Genomic DNA, 20115 nt, shown 5'->3' on the forward strand with positions numbered 1-20115 from the left:
ACATCCTAAGGGGTAATGAGCCCCACCACTTGTGCTATGTTGTTTTTCATTGCAAATGATGTGAATTAAATTGTATATAACCCTTTCAATTTCGTTCCGGATTTCATAAAAAAATAATGTTTTTCACTTCTACGTGGGTGCACCGTGAATTTTGAACTTGGGTTGCAGCTCCAACAACCGTGTGCCCTACCACTACACCACACCATCACTTGGTGTTTACTTTTGCAAGAAAATTCCTTTTATGTCATATTTGGACGTTTTACCTTGTTGATGGATTTCTTCCATTTTCAAGTGGGTTTTTCACCCGTTGGTTCTAAACTTGCACTCTCTCACCATAAACGTGCTTCAGATCTCACGCTATTATCTCGAAACCATCAGATTTCTCCACTTGGCCTCATGAACTGGGTCGGATCATCGGATCTCGCTAAAGTCCGGATCCAAGTACCTTTCTAGTATTCGTTACCGAGTTCACTCTACTGGCCCGCAATCCTCAAAATCACATTGAATATTTCATAAACCATATTATTTCACATAAACACACATTTTTATTTCATTGAAAATTCCTTAAAATTCATGGGTTTTACAGAAGAAGTATAATAGTGAGCATACATGTGGTGGATCATTAGGCAACCTTGTACTAAAAAAAGTGTATTTCAAGTAGATTTCAAGTGTTATTTACAAACGCATGCACGATAACCTGAATATAACTTCAAGAAAAATCATGAATGACATCAGTTACGAGGAAGGTGTGGATGTTACTTACAAACAATCATGGTGTGAACGAGAACACACTAAGACTGCATTATATGGTTCATTCGAACAGTCCTTTAAGATATTTTTTTACTGTTTGGTTCATCTGACAAATGCTAACTGAGGATCGTTAGAGTATATTATGATCGATTAAAAATATCAATTTAAGTACATTTTCTTATCCTTTCGGCCATGCATCGATTGGTTTTTAAAGGACACCCTTCAGTTCTTATAGTAGGTAGCATATTCCTAAAAAGAAAATATGTGAATATATTGTTGTCATTTAATAGTATTGATCCTTCTGATGAGCAACTGTTTATAGCATTTGTAATTGTTGATAAAAGAGTCTAAAGATTCATAGGCATAATTTTTAGAGGTATTAAAACACGAATTCATACACTTCGATGAGTTTAGAAAGAGAGAGGTATTGACAGTTATCTCAGATAGGCATCTAGGTTTAAAGTATGTTGTCTCCCACACATCGCCTACTTGTCATGTTGGATTTTTATGAAGCATTTAACAATAAACTTTTTGAAGAAATTTGGTTTACCACTCAGTGCACTTTGATGGAGTGCAGTTCGAGTAGTCACGAAACAACAATGCAATTATTTTCTTGACAAAGTTAAGGAACAAAGTGCATATGCATAAAATTATATTGTCACTAACATGAATTTGAAATGTTAGGCTAATTGTCACTTTCAAGCGAAAATATATGAATGCTTAACATCTAATATAGCGAAGAACTTTAATTCATGGATTCTCGTCATACATGACAAGCTCATAATTTTACTTATTGAGAAACTTTGTCTCATTCTGATAAAATTTTTTGAGAAAAGAAAGATTGCAGAGCAACACAGACAAGCATTGTGGTGCTGAAAGTCAAAGAAAAGCTAGAGAAATTGAATAAAAAAATACAACAAATAGGTGTGTAAGTAGTGCATTGCCTCCGACAATGGTACAAAACTCGCAACTAATCTCACAGTTACAATGTTGATCTTTAGAGGCGCGTGCGCTCTTATGAAGAGTGGTAGGTTAGCGGGACTCCTTGCGAACATACAATCACATGCATTTTGTAAGAGGGCAACCTACCAGAGGATTACCGTGATAAATGGTTCGAAGTTAAATCATATTGTGCTACATATAATCAATATTTATTATTTTTCATGGTGGATAATGCCTCACACTTCACTCCACCTACTCTTATAGTTATCTATCTGCCAAAAGTGGTTCACAAAGTAGGGCAACCTAAGGTTAATAGATGGAGAATAGAATACATGGATGTTGTATCATACAAGTGTAGTGTATCAGGTGAAGTTGGTCACAACAGATGGCACCACGAATAACAATATCTATATATATCTAGTGTTGTTTAATGAATTGCTTCTTTGTATGCATATTTGGGTTTTTTAAATTAATTGCTTCTTTATGTGTATATTCAATATTTTTTAATTAATTATTTCTTTATGTATATATCTAGGTAATTTGAAATGTATGACAGCACACGTTCTTACAAAAGAAAGGGATTCAAAGAGCTTTGAGTTTCGAAGAAGAACAATTGGTCGTATATGAGGTATATGCAATATCTTAAATCATATATGTATATTTGATATTAATTATATATAATTTCTTTTGTTGTTAAGAACAAGTTAATGAGAGAAAAAAAAAACTATAAAAGAGAACATCCTAGAACCAAAAGAGTATAAGTTTGGCAAAGAAACTCTTTTGATAAGTGATGTAAGTGTTAGTTTTGCAAGTTAATTTGTTTATTTTTTGTTACATTTACAAGTAATTTTGTTTGTTCTTTTGTTACCACATTGGATTTACTATGTAACATCTAGCAAGATTCGTAGAAAGAATCCAAGTGGCTCACAACGAGGGCAGTAAAAGAGACAACTTGTTGAAGACCCTTTACGTGTATTTCTTTGTAAGTTATAAAAGCGATGTTTATATTGTTTTACTACCGATTAATAAAAGTTAATTGGTAAGTTTACCTATTTACAACAAATGATTACAACTAAAGGGCAGTGAGGTGGGACACCTGATTGTTTGGAGAGCAATGACTTGCCGTATTATTTCTTTAATGTTGACAAGAAATTTTTTACACATCTTTGCATACTTATAAATAAATTTTCACATAATATAGATTTATGTTGCATCTTTTAATTCCTTTCATCTGGGGCAACAAGCAATGAGTTCTTTGGAAGATGAATATGAAAGAAAAAGACTTTAGGTTGTACAAATTCACGCAAAATACATATTTAGTAGATAAAAACCTCAAACAAATAGTATGATAACATAACTTAATAATGCATTTTTTTTGTGCATGCTTGTTATTTCCTTTTCATGTGTATGTATTGTAGGTTTATTTTTTGTGTGCAATTTTGGTTTGACCGTTACAAAGATTGGATGATGCAGATGATGAAGGGTATTCCTCAACAAGAGAATAAGTAATTACTTTGCATTTGTTTGTTAACTCAGCTCGTACATGTACATGTTTTTCACTTGACATTTTCTCGTTTTATAAGTATGACTATGGTATAGTTGTCATATAATATATGTAGTACTGAGGCAAAAACTGGATATTGAACTTCATATAGGTATGTGTTTATATGTCAGTTGTTCACTAGTTTGAAATGTTCATTGTAGTTAGATGTTTGTTAATAAAGGGTTATATTCAACAAGTTGTCTAATATATACAAAATTCTTTGATTCAGTTCTACAAGCACATGAAAGAAAGAGATTCCAAGGGTGAAAAAGATAATGAAAAGGTGAAAACATTGATTAGAGAGATACCTGAAGAGTTTGTCCAGCTAGTTGAGCTATGAATAATTATACACCTTTGTAAAAGATCAAGTTAAACTTATATTTAATTGGATGAATCTAATTAAACTTTATAATCGAATGAATCAAGTTAAACTTTGACTATAACTTTGTAATAAAGCCCATGAATTGAATGTAACTTTGTAATTGTCAAAATTCAAGTTATTTGATTTCATGCAAAACCAACAATATTTAGTTCTATATTAATCATATTGACTAGTCTATACATAAAGAAACAATTTTGCAAAACTGTATATTTTTTGCTGATCAGTAGGATTTTTGCAAATATACTTTACAAGATTTAAGAACATATATGTGAACAAGTATGATATACATAGATGAGTTGAAAATAATTTTTGGAATTAGTACCAGAAAGAAAAGCAAGTTGGAGAGAAAGGACAAAAAAAGTGCCCTACATTATGTGAAAATAAGTTAGTTGAGGATCACAACGGGTTTATATATGATTTAAGAAATTCACAAAAAAATAAAAAATATTGCATATTTATCATAGTTTTACAAATATTTAAGTAAGATATTTGTGATATCTGAAGATTCACAAATAACTTCATGCGAGAGCATGCAATATATGTAAAAATGTCAGCTATTTACGAAATTAGTGGTAAGTGTTTCACACATAAATTTATGTGATTTCAGACATTTTGCGAACCAATATTCTATTTACGAAAACCTCTCGAAAATAACTTGCACGTGAAAGGTTTTTCGCAAATATTTTGTGATTTTTTTTATTATATGCGAAAGAGTGATATTTGCGATTTTGATGGTACAGAGATTTCACAAATAAATTTATGCGAAAGAGTCATATAAAAAAAACTGTGATTCCGAATTTAAGTGGGGTGTTGGAGGTAGCCGACGAGCGGTACAATTTTATAGCAAAAAGGCCTAAATTCATAGTTGTGAAAGGTAAAAGAGTCATAACTATGTCAAATATTTATGATTTTGAACGTCTGAAGAATATAAAAAATTGTAGGGTTTTTAGAGAATATGGCAAAATTATCCCTACAGTACGGTCATTTTTTGTTCTTCTATCCTCTCTTTTAACATGCACCTACATATACATGCAAGTCAGGTGGGCATACATGTTCTTCACTATCTATAAATTTAGTAGTGCACGTGCTCAGACATAGAGTATATAATTGAACTATGAAAAAGATAATTGTATTCTTCTATCTTTCAACATCATGAATTAAAGTTCTCATAACTAAACCATCAAGACAGAAAAAGAAAAGAAAAAAAGATGAGAGGCTCCAACCTAGTATTTGGTACCACGCTAAGACTGTCCACATGGGCCAAAGAAGCACCACTTGTACCAATGCTAGCCTTACCTACAAAGACCCTAAAAGAGGAGGAAAAAGAAAAGAGAAAATATTAGCAAAAAAGCCCAATATGCATTCACACCACCCGTAGACACATGCATATACTCTCTCTCGCTTTCTCTCTCTCTCTCTCTCTCTATATATATATATATATAGTTTTCGATGGTCGTTAAATACAATTTTCGTAATGATGCTTGCATCCTTACGCAGGTGTTTAGCGGCAGTCGAAAACCACTGCTAAAGGGAAAAAACATAAATTTGCATTTTTGCCCCCTTTCTTTTTTTGTATTTTTTGGGTGCTGATGGCCAACTGCCTTTTCCAGGTTGCATAACTACCACTTTTTCTCTTTCTATATATATCACTACAATATGAGAATTAAAAATATGAAAACTAATGTGTGAACCACAATTTTCATGGACTTTTTGTTCTTTTCTCTTGAATCTAACCATAAGATGTGATTTACATGTTTAATTTTATAAGAACCCGCTCTTGAATAATCTGATTTTGATGCATAAACGTTTTTTTTTAAGGCTTTAAATCAATGATTCATACATTTAATAAATATTCAAGCATTAAAAATAACATTTTTTCATAAAAAAATACATGATCCAACGATTGATTCCTAGCAATTTCACCATGCCAAGCACATCCACATGGTTGGATTTGCAAAAAAAGTGTTGAAAAAGCCCATATTTATAGTTCTCATATTTTATAATTGAAATATGAGAACTAGAAATATGGGCATTTTCAACACTTTTTTTTGCAAATCTAACCATGTGGATGCACTTGGTATGGTGAATTTGCTGAGAATCATGGATTTTTTGTTCTTTTCTCTTGAATTTAACTATTAGGATGCAATCTACATACTTTATTTTATAAGAACCCACTCTTGAATAATCTGATTTTGATGCATAAATGAGTTTTTTCAAGACTTTAAAATCAATGGCTCATAATCTTCATAAATATTCAAGAATTCAAAAATGTTATTTTTTAATCTAAAATACGCGATCAAATGGTTGATTCTCATCAAATTCACCATGTCAAGCGCATCCACATGGTTGGATTTGCAAAAAAAGTGTTGACAATGCTCATATTTCTAGTTCTCATATTCTAGTGACTTGGGCAAATATTGGCTACTAATAAAGTTACAAAACTAATGAGCTAGAAATCACAGGTGAAAGTTGCATCGAATCAATCCAACAATATAGATGTGTTCAACATGGTTTGTTTGCTAAGGATCAACCTTTCGGGTAATGCTCTTCTGATGTAAAAATGTGATCTTTTGAGCTACAAAATTTTGGCACACTTAGAGACTTTGATTTTTGGACTACTTAAAAAAACCTAATTACTTGTCATAATCACATGATTCAAAGTAAGTTTCATACTAAACAAACCATGTAAATCACATATGTAATATTTGATCTACAATTTTTTTTTTTTTAATATTAAACCTTCCAGTCAACATATTGACTCATGAAAGAGATTATTTAAAAAAAATTGTTCTTTGTAAACAAAACAATGTCCATGGGGTTGGTATAGTGGGGTGAGACCTGCGCTGTTTGACGGACAGTCAAGGTTCCATACTCATGGGCATCACTTCTTTGAGCAAGTCAATTCATAGGCTTGGGAGGCAGAAGTCCTAGTTTCGGGAATTTTATTATGTCTTCGGGTTATAAATTAAAACAAAACTTTGCGGTTTTAGATCACATTTATTTACCAATAAATCGATAAATACGAAAAAATGTGCTTTACACTATATATGACGTCATGGTGAGACGACCAAATACTATCCCTTGAAGAACGTTCTTATTTTTCCTCACCATTTATTTGTGCAAATCTTTAACGTTAGATAGATTTCCTCTCCTTTTTATTTTTCGGCTTTCATTTTTTTTCACTCTCAAGTGAGAGAGAGTCGGTCGGCGGATTCCGGCCATGGTGTCCACCAGGTGGAGCGGATCCCTAGCCAACTCCGGCGGAAAGCGTCCATCATCTCCGTCAGCAGCTACCTCGTCCTCGCCGGAGAACCCTTCCCCTCCCCCTCCGTCCAAACGCTCCAAGGTAAGAGCGGGAGGTTCGTTAATCGTTGCTAGCTGGTTCTAAAGATCGCATTTTTTTCAGATTTTTTCTTTCGGGATTGTTAGTGAAAAATTTCGGTTTTATTGGGATCGATTAGACGGAAATAGTCGCCGGAGACCGGGAATCGGCGGCCCAAGCAGGCGATTGTCGAGAGAGCGCTTCCGTCGAGCCGGCGTCGGCGTCGGGCGACGGAGAGAAGGGCCGACCGGAGCCGGGGGCGAAGAACGATGGTGCCTCGCAGAAGGCTAGCCCTCTGTTGGCTCATTGCTCAGAAGGTAACCGATTCCTTCTTCATCCTCTCTCTCTCCTTTTCCTTTTGTCTTTTTCTTTTTCTGAATTTTTGCAGCGAATTTGGGCTCTGATCAATTCACCAGGCTCGGGAGTGTCGCCTAAGATGATCGATAAGGTGAAGACTTCGTTGAAGACGTTGTGCTTCTACCAAAAGAGGAACACAGGCGCTTCACATGCGTGGGGCAGGCTCATTTCGCAGTACTCGGAGGTGATTCAGTGAACATTTCATGAATTGTTCTTAGTGCACATTGATTTGTTGGGCGCAATTCCATCGCAATACTGTTTCTCTGTTGACATTCAAGAACCTATTTTTTCTTACTGAAGAATGAAATAGTTTTGTTGTTAGTGGATCTTTTTGTTTCACGATCTGATTGTGAACTAAGATATGTCTATCAGGGTGGATTCTTTTGGGTGGTTTATACATGAGCTATCTTTGTTTTTTTGTCTTATGATTCTTGGTGTTGATTTTCTGCGCTGAGAGTAGCTGAACCAGTTGTTTTTTTTGAGCTTTTTATGATAATTTGGGATATTTTATTTATTCGGAAACATTAGATTACGCCACACGATTAATCTGAATGTTGTAGCTTGCCATTATTGTAGTTCTTAAATGATGATAAGAAGTTGGTATTGGAATTACATTATGTTGGGGTCTTAAACTTTTCTGAATTAAGGGTTTCAATTGCTCCTCCAAATTAACAGTTCACCAAGTCCTAGTGTTTACTTGAAATATATTGAGACTGGTTAGAGTTGTTGTTGAATTTGATTACTCATGTCAAGTGCTACTATTGGGCACGGGAATGAACTTTGGAGTCTGTTAATTCTTCCAGAATCCTCACGTAGCCCTCTCTGGTGCGGTTTTTACGATTGGTGGGACGAGAAGCTGCAACTTATCCTTACGTGATCCATCAGTTAGCAGCATCCTGTGCAAAATCAAGATCTTGAGGGTAATATATCATGGTGCAGATGGATGGTTTCTGTGCTGATGTTATTATCGTAAAATGTGTTGTTTATGGATGGGTAGCCCATGTTTCTCAATCCCTGTTTTTTGTGGCTATGGTCAGAATGATAGTAATATGGTAGCTGTGCTTGAAAGCTTGGAGAGCAAGGGAGCTGTGCAAGTAAATGGCAAAGCCATCAGGAAGAATTCCAATATTGTCATAAATTCAGGGGACGAGCTGATTTTCAGTAAATCTGGTCGCCATGCATATGTATCTTTCTGCCTGTTCTTTTCCTCTTGTATTTATTTTTCCTATACTATCCTTCTCACCCTCTTCAAGGTAGGATCTTGTTCATACTTGCTTTCTTTTCTGACATTGTAGATTTACCAGCAATTTTCAAGTGAAAATGTATCAGCAACTTCAGCGCCTCCAGTTGGTTTGACAGACAATCACAACAAAGGGTTGCAACTTGAAGCAAAGATCAGGGATCCTTCAGATGTAATGGGTGCATCGATACTGGCATCTTTATCCAGCCTTGCAGAGGATCTGTCTGATTCAGCTCTTCGCAAAGATGGTGCTGAACACCAGCAGGATGCTAAAAGGCCTCCACTACCTCCCACTCGTGTGACATCAGGAAAATGCACTCCAGATGTTGATGATCGTAGAAGGAAGTCAAGCTCTGATGAGGATTTTGACTCTTTAGTTACACCTCCTGATGAGAAAGCTGAAATGATGTTGGAACCGGAAATTGAGGCACCCAATTATCTGGAAAACATTGGTCCAGAGGCTGGTATTGGGACAGATAATGTGAAATTTGCTGGTATTAATGACTCATTAAGGCCCATTCTTAGGATGTTGACTGGTGTGTCTGGTGACTTAGATCTAAGCGGAAACTTATTTAATCATGTAGCTGAAGAAAGAGGGGAACTGGCAGGGGATTCCCAGACAGCGTTGACTTCGGGTGCTGCTAAAAAATTCCAAGCATTTAGGGAAGAACTGCAATCTGGAGTGCTTGATGGTAGAGAAATTGAAGTCACGTTTGTCAGCTTCCCATACTTTTTGAGGTAAACATAATATTCATTTTTCTTTATTCTTCTTTCCCCCTTTTGCTGCAATGTGGTAGGTTGTTCAATTAATCCAGCTTGCTGTACTGGTACTTGTTATAGTTCAAATAGACATGATATTTTTGTTTTATCTGATTTATTCTAATTATAATGGCCTAGAAGTTGCTACCAATGAAGGCCATTTTTAACCTGCATATCTCTGTCCACTCACTTATATCAGTGTTCCGATAGATGAATCTTTGCCTCTTATATTGGACATTCATTTAGAGAATGATGGCTTACTGCAGTAAATCAATGTCATTCATGACTTTACCAGGCAGGTGCTGCCTTTCAACTTATGATATGCATTCTTTTGTTAAATGAATACATTAGACTGTTCTTTCGTCAAACAAGAGAGGCAAGAAGTCCTGGAACATGTCTTCAATGATGTGTTCTAACTTCTAACATGCTTAATGCATGAACAAAACATTTTTAGGATCATGAAAGCCTTGATGGAATTATATTGTGAGCCATAGAATGCTAGTCGGCACACTCTTCATTCTCTTTAAACTGCTCAAAATATATCTGTTTCATTGTTGGTATGATATGTTTTGCATTATGATGACTTGTAATGGCATTCCAGTTATTGTGATAACTGATAACAAGGATCGTTTCTGTTGTGCTAGTGAGGCCACAAAAAATGTTTTGATTGCTTCAGCATTTATCCATTTGAAGCGGAAAGAATTTGCAAAGTATGCCTCGGCGCTTTCTACCATAAGCCCACGGATTTTGCTTTCTGGGCCTGCAGGTTAGTGAAGGCCACCAACCTTATGTCTCCAATCTATGAATTTAACTATTTAAGTATGCTGGCCATCACCTTTTTCTTATTTTGATTGGTTTCCTATCTTTCATACATACCATCTTGTTTTCAGGGTCTGAGATTTATCAGGAGATGTTGTCAAAGGCCCTTGCTAACCACTTTGGATCCAAATTGCTCATATTTGATACCAGTTCGATGCTGGGTGTAAGATCATATTTCTGTAATCTGAACATTTTTTACAATGGTTTCAGAAGAGCATGCACCTGAAAGTTTATTACACTGTAGGGTCTTTCATTGAAGGACATAGATTGTTTGAAGGAAGGCCTCAGAGCTGATAAATCCTGTATTTGTGTCAAGCAACGTTATGGGCATTCTGACACATCCAAAGGAATGGCTGTACCAGGTTCTGAAACTGATCCATCTGGCTCGGTATGTGCAACTTCTGGTGCTGACCTTCAATCTCAACTAAAACAGGAGTCATCGGCTACACCTTCTGGGTCATCTAAGAACTGTCATTTTAAAAGAGGTATCACCTTTTTGCTACTTATAAAGACAGTCTTAAGGAAAGCTTTAAGCTTTAGCCTTTTCTGTTGAATATGTAATGAAATTGTTGTGTGCATCCCAAACCCTCAGGTGACAGAGTAAAATTCATTGGTTTACTGCCAACCTCTGGATGCACATCCACCCTTCTGCCTCCATCAAGGTACCTTTGTTCTTCAAGGGCACTCATTTCTCTGATTGATAGTAGATAAATAATCCTGCATGGTACTCGTAGAGTTCTGCACCATGGACACCAAAACAGGGCCATGGTCAATGTGGCACCTCTGGGTCTGTAATGGGACATCCAAACCAAATCATTGGTTTCTTTCCATTATGAAAAAATAAAATACTGAATGTGATTGCAAATGCCATAGAAATAGTTAAATAAAGGAAAGGGAAAAGTTTATTATACATCTTCATTGGGTTATGTCATGACTGCATGTTCTTTGAGTAATAGAATACCTATTGATGAGTTTCAACAAAGTTTGGGCCCTCTGTGAATTCCTAATTTGTTAATTATTAGAATATGCAAATGAAACTTCATTAAGAAATGAAGAAAATATATTCTCTTACATTGCTAGGATCTGCTATAATATAGGTATCTGCAGTTTGTGGTACATTATATTGACATTATATTTTACGATATAGATATGGAGGCAAAAGTGTAGTATCCTGGTAAGAGGGCTGTTATACTTCCTGCCTTTGTTACTTTAGATTCTAATCTTAAAACTTCTGATTAAGAGATGCTGCTAATCTTCATTGCAGTGTATAGATGATCAGGTTTCCTTAATTCTTCCCCCCGCCCTCTTTTCCTGCTTTCTATCTACTGAGGTGGCTGAAGTAGAACACTGGCATCTTCAGCTGTCACTCTTCTCTTTTTCTTCCTTTTTTTTTCTGAAAATTGTATCACTCATAAAAGTTGTCTTAGTTGAAGTACCAAAGCCTGAAACACTTGTTCTCCTTTTACGTGCAGGGGTCCATCTTATGGTAGTCGAGGTAAAGTACTGCTGCCATTCGAAGAGAACACTTCCTTCAAAATTGGTGTGCGGTTTGATAAACCCATTCCTAAAGGCGTTGACCTTGGGGGACTTTGTGAAGAAGATCATGGATTTTTTTGCAATGGTGATGTACAAGGACATCATGGTCATCATCATCATCATCATCATCATCATCATCATCGTCATCATCATCATCATCATCATCATCATCATCATCATCATCATCATCATCATCATCATCATCATTATTGTTATTATTTTGCTGATCCAAGTGATACAACATTCATTCTAATGTATGATTCACCTGATTTGTAGTTAATGATCTCCGTTTGGAAATTTCTGCTGGTGAGAATATGGAAAGACTAGCCATTGAGATATTATTCGAGGTTAAATGAACCTCTTTGATTGCTATACTGTTGAGGAGCCAAAAAGGCATTACTTGCTGTATCCTTCCATTGCTTATGAATTGGCTCACATTTTGTCCTTTTTCCATATTCAGGTTGTGTCTAATGAGAGCAAGAATGGACCTTTTATATTGTTCATAAAAGATGCTGAAAAGTCTATTGCAGGCAATCCGGATTCTTATATAGCTTTCAAAAGCAAACTTGAAAACCTATCTGATAATGTTGTAGTAGTTGGCTCCCACACCCAGCTTGATAACTGCAAAGAGAAGGTGGTGTATTTCATCTCCACTGCATTTTCTGTCTGTGATTGTTCATTTTGGCGGAAGTTGTTCATCTTATCTTTGATCTATTGTTCATAATGCAGTCACATCCTGGAGGTCTCCTTTTCACCAAATTTGTGAACAATCAAGCTGCTTTACTTGACTTTGCTTTCTCGGTAATGACATTCTAGTTTGGGAATGCTTTCAGACTGTTTAGGATCCAGTCAGTCATTAATTTGCATGAGTCAAAGTTATCTTGCTCTTAATTTCTTATTGAGCACAGTTTAATTTTGCTTTTTCGATATTTCTGGCATTATTAATTATAATGCATTTCTGCATATGTATCCTCATATAGCTCATGTTTGTTTGATCGTATGCTTTCTGGTTTTATAATGAATATTAAGTCATCCCTACTTGTCCTTTCTGAAAGTATTTCAATTGGAGCTTGTATGCCATGCTGTACTTTCATTGAATATGTCATGCTCTTGAGCAGACTTACAAGAGTAAATAACAATTTAGATTTTATTTTTTGCTCCATTTTGTAGATTTCAGCTCATGGCTTGTATAATGCTTTTTTTTCTAAAGGAACTTTATTTTTTTATAAAATCAATAGGAGGAGAAGATAGATGTAAAGAGAACAAAACATTGGGTGACAAAGGACTAAGAAATGCCTTAACGACTAACTCTAGAGATTTTGTTGTAAGGGTGAGACTAGGCTTTGCCTATGCTATTCTCAGTCAGTTGGACCTCCTTGGTCCATTAGTCCTCAGTTTCCTGATTCGCTCCTGACCCTAGGATTACTAGAGGACATAGCATAGGGATAGTTTTTTGTCTTTTCTTGTCCGTCCTTATTTTCAATACATAAACACTTTCCTTGAAAAGGTTGGAAGAATTTGACAATTTTTCGATTTTCCATGATAAAATGAGACTTGAAGGTAAGGAATGAAATATGCTTAATAAAGATCCTGCATAAAGATGATGAGGCTATGAAGGAAAATATTTCCTTTCTTTGAGTTTCTAGACTAGAAACATTCATGTAAGCCTAGTGATTTGAAGATACAAATAAAGCTTGTTGTTGGAGAAAGAACGATATGGCGGATTCTGTGATTGGTACATGATATGTTTATGTTTCTCTTGTGCGTTTGATTAGTATATGGTCCAGAATATTCTGCATTTCATAAGTAGACATGAACTTCCATAAGGACCACAACTCCACAGCTGGTTGGATCTTGTTGACCAACAGAGAGTTTCATGCTGTCACTTATCCTTTGTAGAAGTGACCTGCTAATGGTGATAAAAGTTGGAAATGGAAAATTTTCACTGGGGTCTTCTTGTAGGATTATAGATGAATTGAGCTGAGCTGGGCTTGGCTAGTTAAAGGCCAAGGGCAAGCAAAAGTGTAAAGGGACCATAGGAATCAAGCTTGCAACTTCCGGAATGGCATCCAAGCATCCCACTATCAACTGCATTGCATGTAATAACTGTTATACAACTATCTAAGTGTATCTATAATATCATATCATATCTCATGACTTAAGCTTAACTAACCCACTAGCAAGAGGTTGCTCAAGATTAACTTGTTTATACAACCAAGCTCAGGAAACAAGCTGGAATACTATCCATTATGCCTGTTTCTCAGTTTGGATGAGCTTTTCAGGACCCAAGCTTAGCTGCTTTGCTCAATTTCCATGTTTACCTTCCATGTGGCATTTTCAACCTTTTTGTTCAACAGCTTTATTCCATATCCAAGAAAAGAAAAAAAAGAAAAACAAATTTGTTATCTTAGTTTAAGATGATGGCATTAATATGGGATTTACGGATATTTGGGTAGCCAACTATTCTGATATGGCCACATCAGTATACAGAAACAGTTCTTCTCTTTTGGTTATTGATATCTAAGTTTAATAGTAAATATCCAATCAAGCTCGTATTCACATTCATGTGTCCATGTTCAACTGTGATATATGTGGCTTGGCTCTTTTCTTGCTGTTGATTTTTCTGCTGTTTTAGATTTTGTAGTCAATCTATCAAATATTAGGCTGAGAACTGTCCAATCATTGGGTTGGGAGCTTTCATTAATGTGTTTTGCTGGTGGTTATTGGCAGGCATGATAGTTATATAACAGTTATTAGAAAACCTTTTAGATGTGTATCTTTATGGTTTTAAATTGCTGGTTTTACAGAAGGAAGGAACTTATCTTAGGATGCCTGTGCTATGCATTATTACCAGGTTACATAAAAAATGTATTGAACTTGTGTGTTGTGTGATTTGTTGGTCCATATAGATACTCTTTTGTTGGTTGAAGTCTTGATGATTTTCTTACCTTTTGCAGGATAGTTTTGGTAGGTTGCATGATAGAGGCAAAGAAATTCCAAAGACAATGAAGCTGCTGTCAAAGCTTTTCCCCAACAAAATCACCATACAGTTGCCCCAGGTGCTTAATTTTGTGGTCTTTCTTGTCAACCTTCCTTCGTAGATGTGTTGTGAATATCTCAAAGAATCATTAAATATTTGTAGGACGAAACTCTTCTTATGGATTGGAAACAGCAGCTTGATCGAGATGTTGAAACACTTAAAGCAAAGGGAAACCTTGTTCAAATCTGCTCAGTAAGCATAAGCCGATAAACTTTATTTCTTGTAGTGCTGGTGCATAACCTTTAACATTTCTTTTGATAATACTGTATTCTTAGAACCTTGTGATGATGTGTTTGTTATTTGATCTTGAAGACTGAAGCTATCATTCCTAAATGTAAAATGAACATGTTTTGCCTAAGTTCTTTGTCAATCTTTTATGTGTATGTGGTTGGTTACAAAGAAGACAGCTGGAAGGTTTCAGAGTTTTCTATCCTTGGAACGGTTGAGAAACCTCTAGAGAACTCTTTCAAGTTTTGTGGAGACTCTAAGGAAATGAGAACCTCCAACAATGTTCTCCAAATGGATACGCAAAAGAGCCATAATAAGATCCGCCAAAATATCAAAATGAACACAGAAGGAACCACAAATAGGCTCGCTCACAAAACCCACTCAAAGGGGCACACAAAGAACACTTACAAATGTAAAAAAAATATTTTATTCATGTAGAATCCATGCAAGAAGCATTACAAATGAGAGGGGGTTTCACCCATATATATATACACAATGTTGAGAGCTCCAAAGAGACGTTGAAGCAGGTCCAGACCTTGTGTTGACTAGTCCAACAAGAACTAAAAAATAAAAATAAAAGAAACTAAAAAAACCTAACCTAGTTATATATATATATATATGTACATAATATATATATATATATATGTACATAATATATATATATATATATATATATGTACATAATATATATATACACATTTTAACACCCCCCTCAAATTTACGGTTGGATAACCGAAAGTTTGCCTAAGAGAAAGTGAAATCTAAGAGCAACGAGAGGTTTGGTGAAAAAAATCCTCAAACTGGTATTCTGAGGTAACATAGGGAAGATCGATAGTGCCATGTAGATACTCTTCTCGTACGTAGTGACAATCCATCTCAATATGTTTGGTACGTTCTTGGAAGGTCCGGTTGCTGGTAATGTAGATAAAACTTTTGCTATTACAACACATTCGTGATGGTCCTGTAACCTGAACTTCCATATCAACCAACAATCTTCTTAGCCTGACTACCTCTATAGTGGTTGTAGCTATGACTCAATATTCTGCTTCAGTCGAAGAGAGGGAGTCTTTCTACTGCTTCTTATATCGCCATGATATTAATGATTCTCATAAGAAAACACAAAAACCCGTGCTTGAGTATCGATTATTGGGATCGCCTCCCCAGTTAACATCAGTATAAGCAATTAAATCTAAAGATGAAGAAGCAGATAAAAAAATCTTCGATAAATGAAAATTTTAATATATCTAATAATAAGCAAAACCGCTCCCATATGAACAGAAGTGGTAGTATGCTGCAACTGGCTGACTGTGTGAACTACACGCGCAATGTTACGTCTCGTAATTAAAAGTTATGTCATTACTCCAATAAGATGTCTATATGGTGTCAGATTTTCAAGTGGTTCTCCATCATCAATTTTCATCTTAGCATTGACAATTTCAAGAGTGTTAGCCTTCTTGTCATCTGAGATTCCAGACCTAACAACAATATCTAAAACAAATTTAGATTGAGTCAATAAATAACCTCTAGAACCTCTAGAAGAATAAACAACTTCAATGCCGAGAAAATATTTTAAAAATTCATAGTTGTCATTTCAAAATGAGTTTTGAGAAGTTTTTTAATATGTTCAACTCCCTGTTTGTCCCCTCCAGTGATAATCATGCGTCTACATAGAGGAGAAGAATAATCATACCTGCATCAGAAATCTTAACAAACAAAGTTGTATCACTCAGACAAGATTGAAATCCAATATCAAGCATAAAAAAAAGCTTGATTAAACCTGTCATTCCACACCTTCGGTGCTTGTTTAAGACCATAAACAACTTTATCCAAACAAAGAGATATTTCTTTAGGGATAGTTATACCTGTGGTGCTTCCATATAAACTTCTTCAGCCAAGTTTCCATTAAGAAATACATTCTTAACGTCCATCTAATATATAGGTCATCTTTTCACAAAGGCCAGGGCTACCAAGGTCTTAACTTTGGTCATCCTAGCAACTCGGGCAAAAGTTTTTTCATAATTTATTTCATATTTTTTAGAATATCACTCTTAGTTTTTACCTTATACACCCATCTATAGTCTATATGTTTCTTTCTTGGGAGAATATCTTGAATAGTCTACATATTTGCTCTTTCTAAGGCGTGTAGCTCTGCCCTCATGACTTCTACCTATTCAAAATGTTCTTTTGCTTGAGCATTGGTCGAGAGTTCTATATATGAATGTATTAATGCAATGTAGACTTGCTACTTAGGTGAAAGCGAGTCATAGGACACAAATTTCTCGGGAGGTTACTCTAGATGACCTTCTAGTTTTATTTATATATGGTTTTCATTATCAGTATATCTTTCAAGTGCACATAAACGTTTAGAATTACTATGCCTAAAATGCTGTATACAACTTTGATCCTTATAAGATTGCTCTTCCCTAATCTCATTATCACGAGATTGGTCTTTACTCACTATATCATCTCTAAGTTCCTTATCTTCATCAAGATCACCACAATCGGTATCTTTTGAAGTTAAATAAAAAATACTCGGTTATTTTATTGAATTTTTCAATTTAAAAAAACCTTTCCTTTTTTAAAGACACATTTCTTGAAACATATAGCTTTTTATTTTTAAAATCAAAGCATCTATAGCTATTTTGGTTATTTGCATATCTAAAAAAAAACAAGGAATAACACGGGGAGAAAATTTATCATTCTTATCAGTAAAAACAAAATATTTACACAAAAATCTCTCAATCTAGAATAATTAGGAATTAGTTTGAATTTTTTTTCAATCGGTGACACATTTTTCAAAGAAGAGGATGGCATTCTGTTAATGAGATAAACCACGGTCAATGTGACTTCAGCCTAAAAATCTTTAATTTCTTGATTTGCAATAAGATCCACCAACATAGAAAATCACCAAAGTGGATACACAAAAGAGCCACAATAAGATCCATCAAAATATCAAAATGAACACACAAAAAACCAGAAATAGGCTCACTCACAAAATCCACTCAAAGGGGCACACTAAGAACACTCACAAATGTAAAAAATAATATTTTGTTCATGTAGAATCCATGCAAGAAGTACTACAAATGAGAGGGGGTTTCACCCCTATATATACACAATGTTTAGAGCTCCAAAGAGATGTTGGAGCAGGTCCAACGACTCCAAATAGAGCAGTTGGACCTGCTCCAATGATTCTAAATAGAGCCGTTGGATCTACTCCAACGACTTTTTTTGACTAGTCAACCTTGTGTTGACTAGTACAACAAGAACTAAAAAATAAAAATAAAAGAAACTAAAAAAACCTAACCTAGTTACATATATATATATATATATATATATATATATATATATATATATATATATATAGAGAGAGAGAGAGAGAGAGAGAGAGAGAGAGAGAGAGAGATACATATATGTATATATGTACATAATACATATAAATAGGTAGGGGTGTCAATGGGTCGGGTTTACCTGGACCAAACCATATAGGGTCTGGGTACGGTGACAAATAAGAAGACCCGGGTCCGGACCGGAAGGTCCGATTAATACATGGACCTGGGTATAGTTTTGTGAAATTTTATACCAGACTCAGGCCTGACCTGAGTTTTGATTAAGACCTGCAATTTTTCAATGTAGAAATTGTAGACAGGGGCAGCCACCTGTGCAGAGAGAGAGAGAGAGAGAGAGAGAGAGAGAGAGAGAGAGAGAGAGAGAGAGACGGCTGCACAGAAAACTCAATCACTTAATCTTGATTAGGGCTTCTCTCTATATTAAATAGAGAGAGGCAAAAAGAGAAATTACATCTAAATCCTTATAAGAGTAAAATTTCAGAAAAACTCTAATATAAGAGTACTTAACATAAAACCACCTATTACTTAACATAAAACCACCTATTCTCAACACTCTCCCTCAAGCTGGAGCATAGATATCAATCATGCTCAGCTTGTCACAACATTTGGAGAAATTTGGCCTAGCAAGAGGCTTTGTAAACATATCTGCAACTTGGTCTTCCGACTTTAGGTATTTTGTAGTGATATGACCAGCTTGAATCATATCTCTTACATAGTGGCAATCAACCTCAATGTGCTTTGTTCTCTCATGAAAGACATGATTGTTTGCTATATATGTTGCCGCTTTGTTATCGCACATCATGGTCATTGGAGAGGAAACCTTCACCTGAAGATCATGAAGAACAGTGCGAACCCATATCAATTCAGCAGCTGTTTGGGCCATAGCCCGATATTCTGATTCTGCACTCGACCTGGAAACCACATTTTGTTTCTTACTTCTCCATGAAATCAAGTTGTCTCCCAAAAACACACAGAATCCTGTGGTAGACTTTCTATCTACTACAGATCCAGCATAGTCAGCATCAGAATAGGCTACTATCTCCAGAGTTCCACCTTTCCTGAACAATAACCCCTTTCCAGGAGAAGATTTTAGATATTTGAGAATCATTATGGCTGCATTCCAGTGTACCTCAGTTGGTTTATCCATAAACTGGCTAACTTTGCTTACTGCTAAAGCAATATCTGGTCTGGTCACAGTTACATATAATAACTTCCCTACTAGGGAGCGATAGCTTTTGCTATCAACTGGTTTTGACCCTTCTTCAAACAATTGAACTTTATGGTCCATGGGAATATTTGCTGGTTTAGCTCCCAACATGCCCGTTTTCTTTAATAAGTCAAGAACATACTTCTGTTGAGACAAAACCATCCCTTCACGGCTTCTAGCGACTTCTATACCCAGAAAATACCTGAGTGATCCAAGGTCTTTTGTAACAAAGTGTTTTTGAAGATGAGCCTTTGTGGCTTCAATAGCTTTCACATCATCTCCTGTAAGAATGATGTCATCCACATATACCACCATAACAACTATGCCAAAGCTAGTTTTCTTTATAAAAAGTGTATGATCTGCTGCTGATCTATTAAAGCCAAATCTTGACATCACGTCAAACAACTTTTGAAACCATGCACGAGGACTTTGTTTCAAGCCATAAATCGCCTTTCTCAATCTGCACACCTTCTAACACTCCCCCTCAACCTCGAAACCTGAAGGTTGTTGCATGTAAACGGTCTCAGATAGATCCCCATATAGAAATGCATTTTTCACATCTAATTGACACAAGTTCCAACCATGCTGAACAGCTACTGAGAGAACAAGACGGATGGTACCCATCCGTGCAACAGGAGAAAAA

The 20115-nt window shown here is 35.6% G+C and overlaps 1 protein-coding gene across 6 annotated transcripts in view; it reads left to right on the plus strand.

Annotated features, from left to right (window-relative positions):
- The first annotated feature begins 6781 nt into the window (after positions 1–6781).
- LOC149811497 (uncharacterized) overlaps positions 6782–20115 on the plus strand; it is a 36889-nt gene continuing 23555 nt past the window's right edge. For 5 of the 6 annotated variants that reach the window (XR_016428522.1, XR_016428523.1, XM_089993142.1 and 2 more), the window contains exons 1-16: positions 6782–6963; positions 7079–7256; positions 7356–7480; positions 8100–8216; positions 8334–8480; positions 8592–9274; positions 9940–10061; positions 10186–10277; positions 10359–10599; positions 10707–10776; positions 11587–11735; positions 11927–11997; positions 12111–12284; positions 12380–12451; positions 14608–14709; positions 14793–14882. Coding sequence is in view for 4 of the 6 variants with exons in the window: in XM_089993142.1 (XP_089849268.1) it covers positions 6838–6963; positions 7079–7256; positions 7356–7480; positions 8100–8216; positions 8334–8480; positions 8592–9274; positions 9940–10061; positions 10186–10277; positions 10359–10599; positions 10707–10776; positions 11587–11735; positions 11927–11997; positions 12111–12284; positions 12380–12451; positions 14608–14709; positions 14793–14882 (2559 nt within the window). In the remaining 2 variants the exon portion in view is untranslated. The remainder of the gene's footprint in view (positions 6964–7078; positions 7257–7355; positions 7481–8099; positions 8217–8333; positions 8481–8591; positions 9275–9939; positions 10062–10185; positions 10278–10358; positions 10600–10706; positions 10777–11586; positions 11736–11926; positions 11998–12110; positions 12285–12379; positions 12452–14607; positions 14710–14792; positions 14883–20115) is intronic. The other variant, XM_089993143.1, reaches the window with a different exon arrangement.

The sequence above is a fragment of the Nuphar pumila genome, chromosome 17 (assembly GCF_984573655.1).
Source record: "Nuphar pumila chromosome 17, dmNupPumi1.hap1.1, whole genome shotgun sequence".
NCBI lineage: Eukaryota > Viridiplantae > Streptophyta > Magnoliopsida > Nymphaeales > Nymphaeaceae > Nuphar > Nuphar pumila.